General features: G+C 45.5%; 1 protein-coding gene across 1 annotated transcript in view; it reads right to left on the bottom strand.

Moving 5' to 3' along the window:
- Window positions 1–4,688: 4,688 nt before the first annotated feature.
- Window positions 4,689–15,144, bottom strand: part of commd10 (COMM domain containing 10) — a 67,590-nt gene continuing 57,134 nt past the window's right edge. Inside the window, exons 6-7 of the mRNA XM_030737979.1 lie at window positions 5,481–5,540; window positions 4,689–5,259 (exon numbers count right to left, since the gene is read on the bottom strand). Of these exons, the coding sequence (XP_030593839.1) occupies window positions 5,221–5,259; window positions 5,481–5,540 (99 nt within the window). The 3' untranslated portion in view covers window positions 4,689–5,220. The remainder of the gene's footprint in view (window positions 5,260–5,480; window positions 5,541–15,144) is intronic.

Here is a 15,144-nt window from a genome sequence, read left to right as displayed (position 1 = left end):
GCCACGGACGGGCTGACCTCTGCACCCGTACCTGTTCCGCGGGTGGGGGCAGCCACGGACGGGCTGACCTCTGCACCCGTACCTGTTCCGCGGGTGGGGGCAGCCACGGACGGGCTGACCTCTGCACCCGTACCTGTTCCGCGGGTGGGGGCAGCCACGGACGGGCTGACCTCTGCACCCGTACCTGTTCCGCGGGTGGGGGCAGCCACGGACGGGCTGACCTCTGCACCCGTACCTGTTCCGCAGGTGGGGGCAGCCAGGTCCAAGCCTTCGCATCGGTCTTCTGTGTTAGCTGCAGCAGCAGGGTCTCAGTCAGCTCTAGCTCCAGTCGCTCTCTCTCGCCTTCAGTCAGCTCTAGCTCCAGTCGCTCTCCCTCGGTTCCCCGTGTCAGCTGTTTTAGTGCCCTCTCAGTCAGCTCCCTCTCAGGCCCCAGTGTCAGCTAGCTCTCACCTCTCTGTTTCCATGCAGCCAGATCTCCCTAGCCCTCAGGCTGCTCCCACGCAGCCAGCAGCGCTGTTTCGCACTCAGTCTGCTCCAGCCCCTGTAGCTCTCCCTCGCACTCAGTCTGCTCCAGCCCCTGTAGCTCTCCCTCGCACTCAGTCTGCTCCAGCCCCGGTAGCTCTCCCTCGCACTCAGTCTGCTCCAGCCCCTGTAGCTCTCCCTCGCACTCAGTCTGCTCCAGCCCCTGTAGCTCTCCCTCGCACTCAGTCTGCTCCAGCCCCTGTCGCTCTCCCTCGCACTCAGTCTGCTCCAGCCCCTGTCGCTCTCCCTGTCCACTCCACTCTCAGTCAGTTCCAGTAGCTCTTCCTCGGTCCCCAGTGTCAGCTAGTTCCTGGCCTGCTTCCACGCAGCCAGTCGTCTCCCGGCCTGCTTCCACGCAGCCAGTCGTCTCCCGGCCTGCTTCCACGCAGCCAGTCGTCTCCCGGCCTGCTTCCACGCAGCCAGTCGTCTCCCGGCCTGCTTCCACGCAGCCAGTCGTCTCCCGGCCTGCTTCCACGCAGCCAGTCGTCTCCCGGCCTGCTTCCACGCAGCCAGTCGTCTCCCGGCCTGCTTCCACGCAGCCAGTCGTCTCCCGGCCTGCTTCCACGCAGCCAGTCGTCTCCCGGCCTGCTTCCACGCAGCCAGTCGTCTCCCGGCCTGCTTCCACGCAGCCAGTCGTCTCCCGGCCTGCTTCCACGCAGTCCCCTGCACCTCGGCTAGTCCCCGAGCAGCCCCTGCTGCTCAATAAAGTAGCAGTGTGCCCTGTTCCGCGGTCCCAGCCTACGCATCCGGTGCCTCACTATGTAGGCCCCGTTCAGCCCATGGGCTCAGCTCAGTCCGAGCCGATGGGGGTCTCCGCTCAGTCCGAGCCAGGGGGTCCCGCTCAGTCCGAGCGCTCCGCGCCAGAGGGTCCCGCTCAGTCCGAGCCGATGGGGGTCTCCGCTCAGTCCGAGCCAGGGGGTCCCGCTCAGTCCGAGCGCTCCGCGCCAGAGGGTCCCGCTCAGTCCGAGCCGATGGGGGTCTCCGCTCAGTCCGAGCGCTCCGCGCCAGAGGGTCCCGCTCAGTCCGAGCCGATGGGGGTCTCCGCTCAGTCCGAGCCAGGGGGTCCTGCTCAGTCCGAGCACTCCGCGCCAGAGGGTCCCGCTCAGTCCGAGCCGATGGGGGTCTCCGCTCAGTCCGAGCGCTCCGCGCACGAGGGTCCCGCTCAGTCCGAGCGCTCCGCGCACGAGGGTCCCGCTCAGTCCGAGCCGATGGGGGTCTCCGCTCAGTCCGAGCGCTCCGAGCCAGGGGATCCCGCTCAGTCCGAGCCGGTGGGGGTCTCTGCTCAGTCCGAGCGCTCCACGTCACCCGAGGGTTCCCCACCAGAGCCCGGGGTCGCCCTTCTCCGCCGCCGCATGCCCCGCGGTCGGCCTCCAGTGTCTGCTCCCCGTCGCCGCCGCCGCATGCCGCGCGGTCGGCCTCCAGTGTCTTCTCCTCGTCTCCGCCGCCGCCGCTGGAAGCACGGTCAGCCTCCGGTGCCTGCTCCCCGTCGCCGCCGCCGCTGGGAGCGCGGTCGGCCTCCAGTGACTCCTCCTCGTCGTCGCCGCCGCCGCTGGGAGCGCGGTCGGCCTCCAGTGACTCCTCCTCGTCGTCGCCGCCGCCGCTGGGAGCGCGGTCGGCCTCCAGTGACTCCTCCTCGTCGTCGCCGCCGCCGCTGGGAGTGCGGTCGGCCTCCAGTGACTCCTCCTCGTCGTCGCCGCTGGGAGCGCGGTCGGCCTCCAGTGACTCCCCCTCGTCGTCGCCGCCGCCGCTGGGAGCGCGGTCGGCCTCCAGTGATTCCTTCTCGTCCTCGCCGCCGCCGCCGCTGGGAGCGCGGTCGGCCTCCCTCGTTGGGACTTTGCTTTGTGGCCCCTTGGCCTCTGCGGCCTCCTGAACTGTGTGTTTTTTTTTTTTTTTGGATTTCCCACTGACTCCCCTGAACTGTGGACTGTTTTTTCCCCTGCTGTTTTTTGTTTTGTCATAGCTCCTGGACTGTTCCTTGTTTCGACCCCCTGTTTTGGACTGTCTCCGGCCTTGTGCCGTCGCCTTTTGTTCTGGTCCTGTGTTTTTGTTTTCTTCCTGTACGGGTTTGATTTGTTTTGTTCACGCCCTGTGATTTCTGTTTTGCTCCCTGTCTTTGTTTTTGTTTCGGGCCCTCCCTCCTGGTCCCCCGCCTCCCGCCCTTGTCTGGTTTTGTTTTCTGGTTTTGGCCGTCGGGAGCCGGCCTTTGAGGGGGGGGTACTGTCATGTCCTGGGCCGTTGGCCCAGCGTTTTGTGTTAGTTTATTTCCTAGTGTTGTGATATGTCTGCGTCTCTGTTCTGAGTCTGTGCCTGTTCCCCGTGTTTAGTCAGTATGTTCCTTGGTTTGTCACTTCCTGTTTATTTTGACAGTCTGGTTTTCCTGTGCTTTGTGTTCAGCTTTGCTTCCCCTGTGTAATTAGTTTCATTTGCCTCACCTGTTGTTCCCTGCTGTTTCCTCTTGCCCTGATTACCCAGTGTGTACTTAAGCCCTCAGTTTTGTTTTGTTCTCTGTTGCGTCGTTGACGTTGTGTGTCCGTGTGTTCCTGTATTCCTGTGTTCTTGTGTTCCTGTGTTCCCTGTGTCTGCCCGTCGTCTCCCTTCCACGGTTTTTGTATTTGCTTTTTCCCCGTTGAAATAAATCCCTTTTATGTTACGCTGACTTCTGGAGTCCTTCGTGTCAGCCATTCCTCGTCCATTTCCTCCCCGGCCATGACAATTGCTCTAGTCTGTTTTGCACATGACTCACAAGAATACCTCAAAATTACATGCCCAGGAAGCATTTGAACCCCAAGCCATCTTAACTGGACTCTTTGAGCTCAGCAAACAAAGGCAAATTTTCTTTTCACATGGATCTACTGACCTGAAGGCTCAGCTTCCCATTTACTAATACCAACACTGCAATAAACCACCAATCACCTGCTGATGTTATCCTGACTCATTAACAAGACTTTGGATGTATTTGCAATAACAACCTGCTCCAAAAACAATCCCAATTAATTTGTCTTCAGAGCGCCTCAGACAGAGAAGTTGACTCTCTAAGTCACAGATTTCTGGCAGTCGTTGGGTGAAATCATTCACGAAGAGTCTGCTGTAGCAAAAACCTCCTTGTGATTGCTTTTGTTGCTAGCAGATTGGCACGGTTGCCCATAGCTGCATGGAAGATGGCAACTCATCTGCAAACACTTGCTAACTATTCATCGAGCAGCAGGCAACGGAGAGCATTTGCCTTCAAAGTAAAAGTTGTGTCTCATTGCTATAGCCAGCATGTTAGCAGCTTTTACTCCGAAGGCAAATGGGCTTCATTTCTATGTGTAAGCACTTTTCACAGTTTACCACCTGCTGGCTAGCAGTTAGCAAGTGTTGGCATCTTTCATGTAAGCTGTGGGTGACCATGGCAATCTACTGGCAACCAAAGTAATGAGGAGGTTTTCAATGCAGCACCGTATGCCTCTTTGTGACCAAATTCACCTTGTGACTGCCAGCAATCGCAGTCGCAGAATACAGATTTTACCATAACAACCTGTGGTTTTGGTCTCTGACCGGTCACCAGGGCTGCATGGCCAGGGCTTTAGCAATCAATCTCACAGCAACTGCCATCAATCGCTAGCAACCACTTGCCAACCACTCAGGGAATGCACACATTCACTGCTGGTAGTTACATGACAAACAGCACATAGGAAAGCACATTTTAACATATACACAGGTAGGAAATAACCATGCAGTTTACAGGCCTCTGACATTACACTTTAAGTAAATTCTTCAGTTTGCCAAAATAAAAGTCTAACAGATCAAATCACTAGAGAGTATAAAGAAGAGCTATTGGGTAGATCTAATAAAGTAAATGGGTTTACTAAAGCTCCAGGGGAGAACAACACCTGGGATTTAGGGAACTTCTCAAGCTTGGGCTCAGTGTGGACGTGAAGAATTTATGCACACACACACACACACACACACAAAAGGGCAGATACACGAACAAGGACACAGTCATGCAAACATGTTCACGCAGACACACATTTGTGCACACAGTCATACACACAAACACGCTGGAGGTCTGCTGTGCCTCCCAGAACTCCCATCTGTTGAACCAGCAGTCCAGGTTGGTCTTAATGAGAAATAATGAGCCTTCACTAAATAACAACAGCTTGGATGGATTTCACCTCCACTTCAGATTTTATTAGAATGGCATGGAGAGCAGTTCATTCTTCAAGCTACACAATGCATTTGTTGTAACTCAAATGACATTTTGACATTTAATTTCCATTTTTTTTTCTCTTTTTCTGAGCGTACAAAGAAAAGTTGAAGCTAAATGTCACATTTCCATCATCTACATCTTATTATAAGGAATGCATAGGGAAAGCAAGCATTAACTTACTAGAAGGTGGAGAAAAATGTTAACAAACTTGTTCAAGTACCATTCATACTGATGAAGTTGAGGGTAATTTCCCACCATAGAAATCCAATCTATGTAATGACCACAAAAAAAGGAGTTCAAAAGGAAACCCCTTCCTTCAAATCTGACATATTTCTCAAATAAATCAGAGCACAAATTTAATTGCGAGGCCTGACAGCTGCATGGCTGTCAGCAAAAACACCATTAACATATATAGTGTGTGTGTGTGTGTGTGTGTGTGTGTGTGTGTGTCTGTGTGTGTGTGTGTGTGTGTGTGTGTGTGTGTGTGGCTGTACAAAGTCCACCAGGCATCATGTCAGGGAATCCAGCTGTCCTTGGACGATTTCGAGCTGAAAGAAAGAGGGGAAAATGATGAGTTTTTGGAAAGGAGATGTGCACAAAAGAAGGACACACACACACAAAGAAGAAGAGGAAGTTTGAAAGAGAGAGGCAGTAGAATGCATCGAACTATGAATGAGTGCAAAATGCAACTTGGGTGCTTGGCACTAAAAACATGAAGATGGTGTGGCATGAAAGTGCCACACACATACACACATACACACACACAAACCTTGCTGTACAAATCAAGTAGCTCCTGGTGGTTAAACTCAACGAAAACATTTTCCTGAACCTGGAGAGACACAGAGAGAAATGATGTTAGAGACAGTCAGAGAGGCAAGAAACAATCTAAAAAGTAAGAAAAGTTCAGAAATATACAAAAGCAACAGAGCAGTGGAGAAGAAGCAGCGATGAGAGCACAAAGGTAAGAGTCATGACGCAGATTTTTTTTGAGCCGGTTTCTGGTGCTTTCTATAAAAGCCTTCATTAATTATTACTACTGTCTGACCAGTATGTACCATCTCCCAAGTCTTATCCATCAGTGTTTAAAAATACAGAGCTGTGCACCAGCTTGTGGAGGGAAAACCCATCAGTCTGTCTCCATTCTGTTGTCTTACTTTTAAAACTTGTAGACCTCTGTCACTGTGTCACTAACTGTAGTACAAAACTACACACATGACTAAATAAAACAGGACACTGCGTCAACAATGTCAAGCATAAACAACAATGGTTTAGTCCATCTCATACAAACAGAATCAATGCCTCATGGTCTGAGAGTCCTTCAGGTGCCTTTTGGCCAACTCCAGGTGGGCTGTCATGTGCCTTTTACCGAGCAGTGGCTTCTGTCTGGCTAATCTACTACACAGGCTACTGATTTGTGGAGTGCTGCAGAAATGGTTGTCCTTCTGGAAGGTTCCCCTCTCTCCACAGAGCAACGGTGGAGCTCTGTCAGAGTGACCATCGGGTTCTTGGTCACCCACCTGACTAAGGCCCTTCTGCTCCAATCGCTCAGATTGGCTGGGTAGCCAGCTCTAGGAAGAGTCCTGGTGGTTCCAAACTGTTTCTATTTGCAGATGATGGAGGCCACTGTGCTCAATGGGACCTTCAATGCTACAGAAATTTTACTGTACCATTCCCTGGTCTGTGCCTTGATTTCATGCGTTCATGCACTGTCAACTATGGGACCTTATATAGATCATCAAATCACGTCCAATCAACAGAATTTACCCCACGGGGACTCCAATCAAGTTGTAGAATACGTCTGACAGATGATCAGTGGAAACAGAATGCACTTGAGCTCAACTGTGTAATACAAAGGCTGTGAATACTTATGTACATGTTACAATTTTGGTTTATTTTCAATAAATTTGCAAGGATTTCAAGCAAACTTTTTTTCACTTTGTCATTAATGGGGTATTGTGTGTAGAATTCTGAGGGGAAAAATGAATTGAATCCATTTCGGACTAAGGCTGTAACATGACACAATGTGGAACAAGTGAAGCGCTGTGAATACTTTTCAGATGTACTGTAGATTGAGAGGTTAGTCATGCACACTGCAGACATTCAAGAAAGAAATGTGTGAATTGAGTAATGGGGAACCTGTGCCACAGTAAATCTTTATGCCTAAGAATGCCTCTGGCCCCTGTTATAGACTAAAGAGTGAAGTCATGTTAATGACGGATCACATAAGTTAGAAGACTTTTTGTTATTTATACACTAAATTATGTATTTTTCATTTGTTATACTGGAATATCTAACTAAGATACATGAACAGTGCTACAAGTTTTTTTTTTATATACATTTCCCTTTAGTCTCATACAGTTTATTACTTTATGTGCTAATTCTTAGGTTCACCCTCAAGCCTTTTTCTCTGCAGACTGTGTAGAAAACCATACAAAAGCAAGGGCAACCATCACTGTTCTATTACCATCATCATCGTCATCATTATCCCATCAGAAACTCAGACTGAACGATAACCCACCTCCATGAGCGGGCGTAATGGGGAGACACTTTATCAACACCCATCACTGAGAAAATAGCTATAATATCTGAAATGGATGGAGAGTAGTACAAAATGAGAACTGCAGTTTTGTAGCCAACTAAAGTGCATTTATTGATGTTACCCTAAATGCACCAAACTCTGTGATCCAACAAAGATAGCAGATGAGGGGGAAAAAAAGAAGGTGCAAAGAAAAAAGAAATAAAATAAGTTTATGCTGAAAGGCAGTAAAGCCAAATGTGAGTTTTCTGATTGTACACTCCCCCTCTAAAGCTCTACTCCCAGCAGTTTGGTACTTGGAGACTAAACGGAGCTTGCAGGCTTGAAGCAAACTGGCTGCCTGGTTGGGTGGGTGGAGGGAGGCCATGTGTCATGGTAAATTAATGACAGAGATATTAATTAGAAGCTACATTAAAAGTCCATAAATGAGAGCACAGAGGGCTGTTATCTCTTGTCAAAGCTCCCACTCCACAGCAGCTTCACAACACAAGGAAAATGTAGGACAGCCTTGAATTTAGCTACAGCTGAGGGAGCTCTGCAAGGACAGCCCAGCAGGTAATGAAACAACTAAATAAAGTGTTGTTACTGAGTGAGATAAAATGAAAAGAAGACACACATCAAAGAAGATCTACAAGGTGATAAATCATTTCTCAGAGGAAAGACAGTTGCCGCTAGGAAATTATTTGATTTGAAGGAAAAATTGTGCGTGCAGTGAAATTGGCTGAACGATGAACACGTTTTGCTTCCAGTAGCATTAATCAGCCTCAATTCACGCAACTCACTCCCATTGATCCCCACTGTGGCAACACTATTATAACGAGCAGACTCCTGAGCTGCATAATAACTTATCTTGGTTAACAGTCTTTAAGTGTGCCTGGGTCACAGCAACACCAGGAGCCTCGGTGAAAGAGCAGAAATAAACACTCGCCAGCCCGCTGAGCTGTCTATTATTTTCTGACAGAGGTAAGAAAGGGGACAACCAAAAAGAAGGCTGCATGTGTGTGAATATGATGTTAATCAGAACTAAACTACGATAACATGCACGCAACAAACACTTGCTGTCTTCACGTGTTCACATTTTTGTTAACGTGAGACCGAAAGTGTGTTCTGATAAGATTTTCAAAATACTGCTCTGTGTGTGTGTGTGTGTGTGTGTGACAGAGAGTGTGTGCATGTGTGTTTATGTGTGTGAGTGTGTGCTTGGCCCATCAAATTGCTCCTCAGGGTTGAGATTTTGCCAGGCAGTAACCCAACAAGGCTCTGACAGATCTGGGCTAACACTAATGGGGATAGGATGCATCATCCTTGTCATCACAGCCCTATACAGCCCTACAGTAGGCATAAACATCCACACACATATCCATAAACGTTTCATCTGTCTTAGTGCTAGAAAACAGAAAACAGGATAAACCCATTAACATAATCACAGATTCACTTGCATCTGGTGTTCCATATGCATTACATGTTAGACCATATATAGGCTAGACACTGAGGGAAACGCAAGAGGAAGGAGAATGAACGAGTAAAGCAGGAACTGAAATGAACAAATAAAGGAGCTATAAAATCATAAAATAAACCAGCAAAAGTTCTTGAAATATGTCCTTGAAATGTAGGACAAACTTTTCTTCTCTCAGCACTAAAAGCTCTCAACAATGTCACTTGTACAATTCTCAAAATGAGTCAACAAAGTCACAGAGGATAAAGACTCTTCAGGGATTACAGCATAACTCATCATGAGGACACCATGTTAATTCTTTAGTCTCTGGACACTTAAAGCAAAATTACTGCTATGGCAACACACACATAATTTCCACAGCTTTGGCCTTCAAGTCCTATCAGAAATAATAACATTGTACTCATCAAGACAGTTTCTGCAATCTGGCTGTGCCAGTGTTTATTATCAGGGAGATAATAAACAAATGCACATGATAGCAAATGTACCAAAACTGACTGTATGTTACAATGTACTTGCATTCATTATGCAATTAATAACATGGATATTCTGGGTGTGTTCACTTCAAGTTTTACTCTTAAATAATGGCGGACAACCTGTCTAATTGGCAGCTTTTAAAAATTTGGACCTCAAACAAATGAAGCCAAATTTCCTCCAGGATTCCCAAAATTTTCTTCTAGCACCAAAATTGGGTTGGCATTCTATTTTATGTTATTTAATCGTATGTATACCCTTTTTGCCTCTAGGATTGCCTTAATTCTTCATGGCACAGATTCAACAAGGCGCTGAAACCAGATCTCTTATAGATTTTGGTCTATATTGACATGACAGCACAGATGCTGCCGATTTGTCAGCCGCACATCTATGATGCAAATCTCCTGTTCCATCTTATCCCAAAGGTGCTCTACTGGATTGACATCTGGTGACTGTGGAGGCCATTTGTGCACTCATTGTAAGGATTAAGAAACCAGCCTGAGATGATCTGAGCTTTGTGACATGCTGCGTTATCCTGCTGAAGAAGGGTACACTGTGATCATAAAGGGATGGGCATGGTCAGCAACAATATTCAGGTAGGCTGTGGCATTTAAATGATGCTCAGTTGGTACTAAGGGGCCCAAAGTGTGCTAAGAAATCTCCCACACATTACACCACCACCTCCACGAGCCTGAACTGCCGATAGAGGGCAGGATGGATCGATGCTTTGGTTGTTATTTATGCCAGATTCTAACTGCAAACATCCAAATGCTGCAGCAAAAATCAAGACTCATCAGACCATGCACAGTTTTTCCAGCCTTCTTATTGTCAATGCTGGTGAGCCTGTGTGATTTGTATAACAATTTCCAGTTCTTAGCTGTCAGGAGTCACACCCTTGAAGCAAATGGGCTACAGTTGCTGCTGTAGCCCATTTGCTTCAAGGGTCAACTACTGTGCTCAGAGATACTCTTCTGCATATCTGAGTTGTCTGAGTTATATGAGCTGGAAGCAGTAGAGCCATTTTACTCTGACCTTTGACAACATGACATTTTCACCCTGAGAACTGCCGTGCACTGGATATTTTCTCTTTTCCCCTTCTTACCACCTTCTGATTCTAGATTAGATAGAAAATATTTACATTACCCAATAAAGTGGCTGGTGAGTGTAAATATATATGTATCAGTGATGGATTTCTATGAATTTGGCACAGATATTTGTTGCACCCTGATGAGGAAACCTAGTAACTCCACTGGTCCCCTGACTTTTCACCAGGGGCTGCAAGCACCAAATCATTCACAGATACAGTGAAATATCTCAAAAGTAGTGAAACGACTCAGCACAAATCTTGGACTTTATGTCTTTTTTCCACCAGCAGGTTGACATTTGTGATTCAGAGTGAAAAGTCTGGACAAACATTAGATAAACTTCCAGGCAGACATTCATGACTTATGGGGAACTTTGCTATTGCCCTGAATTTTTGGTCCATTGATTTCCATTGAGTGAAAATCAGGTCAAATAAACACTGGCGTATATGTCTAACAGGTCAGTTTTCTTTACGGCATCAGAGATTTTGAGACAAAACTGTGGCCATGACCAGAAAAACAAAACCCTGATTAAAGCATTTTAAGCAAGAATTTCCCTTCAGATAAACATCAAACTGAAAAACTCTCCTTGAAGCTCAGAGAGGCAAACATCTACTGTCATCTAGATGAACAACGGGTAACTGCAGCACTGACGCTGAGAAGAGAGCAATTTTATGTTATTCAGCTTAAAGAGATTTGTTGTATTCTTGAGTGCTCCAATCAATGTGTTACAATTGATAAAAAAAAAAAAAATGACACATTCAACAAGCAGTGCTTTTATCTCATCAAGTTGTTACTGTAGCCAGTTATAACAATTTATAAGAGACTGTGGTGTAAAACATGGAGTAGTGGCACTCTTAAACCACATGGAGTCCATGTGAATGGGGCTAGGAGGACGCAGAAATGGACTCTTCATAAATTATTTGCTTCAGCACAAAAAAGTAAGGCCTGGATTTGAAACACTCGACAAAGAAGCGATTTATTTTTTTCCTGAGTGCTTCACAAAAACTGAATTTCTTATTTTTGAGAAATAAAAGCAAAGAAGTGCATGTTGGGAATAAGGAAAGGAAGAGTGAGTACAACATGACAAGGAAGAGAGATTGACAAAAAAACAAAGAGGGGATGGGAGAAATGAGCAGCTGAAAGCAAGAGTAGAGGGCAAAGACAAGACTTTCAAAGACAAAGAGTAATATCTTAAGTAAATAACAGAAGAATTGTGATTATTCAAGAAAAAGTTTATTGTAACAAACAATAAGGATCTCTGATATGACTCATATCGTGAAATTTAACTGCAAATCTGATACAATAACACAGCTGTGGACAATTTCACAGAGAGAGATAGAGAATGAAAGCGGGACAGCACTTTTCAGCGTCTAGTTGAAGCTGTCTGTCGGGGGAAGCAATCTTAAAATATGCATGGCAGAGTCGATACCAGACAGACACGGTGTGAAGCAAATCAGGCTCAAGTGTTGACTACAAGTGACAATCAATCTTCTGCAGAATAGTTAAATGATATGTGTGACTGTGTGAAGGGGCAGCACAGAGGTGCCAGCACAGAGGTGACAGTGCTCACAGTGATGAGCACTGTCACCTCGTAGCAAAACAATTTCGTGTTTGATTGAGAGCCTTTCTATGTGGAGTTTGTGTGCCGTCCCTGTGCCCGTACAGGTTAATTGACCATAGTTTTGAGTGTGAGTGTGAATGATTTGTACTCTTGCATTTCTGGAAGATGTTTGCAAATTCAAAGTTAGGTTCTCAGTACAGCAGTTTTTTGTCTATTTTCAATGCGGATTCTATGAAGTTCAGAGTTGACAGCACTCAAAGGCCTCTGTGCAAAAAAAAAAGTCCTCGCTGCACAGCTCTGTTTTGCGGCTGTGATCACGGCAGTTCCAGCTGAAAACAGTTGTGAAATACGACTGCGTTTGTCAGTACCACTTCTCAAGAAGGGGCGGCATTTACAATACAAATAATGTCGGTCATGGCTGAAGTGAAACTAATCCTGACTGTGACCAACAACCTAATTATTTTTGATCTATTGAAGAAAATACTTTTTAACCTTGCAACAACAAGCTCCTTAGAAAAGCGCTCCAGAAATTAGGTCATCAGAGATTCCAGTGCCCATGAACACAGACACTTAAACTATTCTGCAAGATGAAACCATGAATTATTTCATTAATTCTGGTGCAGTGATCACCACATGATTACCTTCTGTAACTTTTCAGCCTGCCTCTGTCGGCTATGTTCATTGTGCCATAATAATCAGATGTGGAAAAGAAAAGCAGTTCCCCAGATAGCGTGTTCCCTCTGGAGTACCTAAATACCCACGTGGAGGGTTTTTAACATTAAACTTGGCACTTTTTCCAGAAATTATTTCACATTCATGAGAGGTGATAATTAGCAGAAAAATACATGAAGGCTGCAAAAAAATAAAAACAGACCTATCCTCTTGGCATTTACACAAAGTGTAAAGAGCAACAGAACATTTTTTAGGACTTGATTTGTCAAGAGAGCTGAAGAGCTCTGCAGTAAGAGGTTAAGGTACAGCACAGATCTCCTGTGACTTTGCGGCATTGCAAATGTTCTGGGACTATGAGCTCTTTCACAGTTTGTCCAATCGGCAGACTCTAATGCCGTCTGTCTGTTGACTTTTCCTGACAAAGAAAATCTTGACTGAAAGACAGACTGATAGAAGGGGAGATGGAATATGCTGGAGGTTAGCTGTGGGATTTTGGTGACCCTATTCTCAAGACACACACAAATACACACACGTAATTAGCTGGGACACCAGTGAGTCCATATACATTAAATGATGAAAAAAAAAAGACTAGAGGACAGGGGTGCAGAGTGAGATGGGGCCATGAGACCCCTGCCTAACTTCAATTCCAGGAAGACTGGGAAAAAAAAGAATTATTATCAAGAATTATTATTATTATTTAATATAATATATACAATTAATATATATCATTTAATATCATATAATTTGTAATATAATAATTTCTATTTTTATTATATATAAGAATTATTATTGCCATCCACTGCCATAGGCCTGTGTGCTGGGAGCTTTACTCAGCACTCACAGCTCAGACCAGATCCATCTTCAGACTTGAACTTCATTTGAAACCACAGCTGTAAAATTTGGGCTTTGCATAACTATTGCTGTTATTGTGTGGACAAAATCAGTCTGGACAGACAGACATATAAGCATCTGCCAAAGAACTCAAAACCTTCTTTGTGGCAGTTCCTGCTAAGCAGATGGCTCCAGGGCCACATTTTGTCATGACACACAGACACACAAGGTAAAAACAATACAAGCATTGCTATAGCGAGTGGTGACAAATACCCGCCTTCCTTTCCTGATTGATGTACTCTCTTTTAAACACAAACACAGATGCACACATATGCTCTTTGTTTTATCTTGGCTTCACTGAACATTACAGACCATTACTTGGAAAAAACAAAACAAAAAAACAAAACGGAGTAACAATGGAATGAGTGTTGGTTTATCTTATTTTCTGGCTTCAACTTGTCTTTATGCTTGACTGCCTTCCCGTCTCTCTGCAGCCAGTTTATAGTATCTACTCTGTACGCCACTGTTTGTCAGTTAGCTTACAGTGTGTGCATCACTGCAAACCTATCTGCCCATCTTCTTCTCTGTGTTTATGCTAGCCATATTTCACAAGCCTTACTGACTGTCTGAGCTGCGTTCTGTTATCTTGCTGAAGGGTGATCAGCAGAAGTTATTGAAAGAGAACGTTCTTGTCTTTCACTGAGCGTGCAGACAGGTGATAAAACTGTGGCATAAAGACAGAGTAGCGTTTCCAGCGATTATGTCACATACACTGGAATCTCACCATTGTTGATGTTCTTTTATTACTACAAATAAAGAAGTTGCACACTAACACTTGTTTTAGTATGCTAGTTAACAACCATGTACAAAACGCATCTGTTGCATCAAAGGGAAAAAATAATATTGTGAGCCCACTTTATTACCGAAAGGAGTGCTTTTGGTTTGTTTGGTGATGCATGTGCTTCCATGTAACCGTGCAAAGCTGTCTGTCACTAAAAAGCCAAATACTGACAGGTGTGCTGACAAAACAGTCTTTAAACGTCTCAAACATTTTCATTGTTTGCTGCACAGCCACAGGTGTGCTACATCCTCTTTTATGCCACGAGCACTTCTGTCAACATCTCTATCTCATCAGCACTTCTGAGGTTTGCCTAGATTGCAGCCACCTGAATCCACCTTGTTGGATGAAGAAATGAGAGGCGAAAATCAGGGACAGGTCAAAGTTTCAGCAGAGGAGAAAAACAAACCGGATTGAACATTGCACTGTGTTGGGGAGCTTTCAGTTCATTATGGCATACTAATCAAACAAAATATAATATACCATTAATCTAATATGCGCTGTAACTACATTTTCTAAACAAGAACAGGGTGCCATAATAAGACAATTACAATATGGTGACCGCTGACCCCTAAAACTTCCCAAAATGTCATGATCTATTAGAGCCAGCATTTCTCAAATTAAGGCATGTTACTGGGTATTCCCTCAGCCAGTTAGTGGACAGGCAAAATACAGGGCATTAGTATTCAGTTTAGATTTTAGAGTAAAGCATGATTAATTTGCAAGTAAATGGTCACTAGTGATTACAAGACTTCTTCAGTAGAAAGATGTTTCTACCCAAGAACTCCACCCAATATCAGGGAAATTAGGTCGGAAAACTTCCCAGAGGTTGCAAATTGTCCTTTCTCACATATAGCATCAAGAAATAGATTGTTTTAGACATGTTCTCACTACTGGAAATACTCAGTTTGGCTTGGGCCAAGGTGCTGCCTAGGTAGAGCTTAAATAAAGCAGGACACTCCGCAGGACAATTACCTGCTTTT

The sequence above is a fragment of the Archocentrus centrarchus genome, chromosome 9, assembly GCF_007364275.1.
Source record: "Archocentrus centrarchus isolate MPI-CPG fArcCen1 chromosome 9, fArcCen1, whole genome shotgun sequence".
Classification (NCBI taxonomy): Eukaryota; Metazoa; Chordata; class Actinopteri; order Cichliformes; family Cichlidae; genus Archocentrus; species Archocentrus centrarchus.
This window is presented reverse-complemented; position numbering and strand designations above follow the sequence as displayed.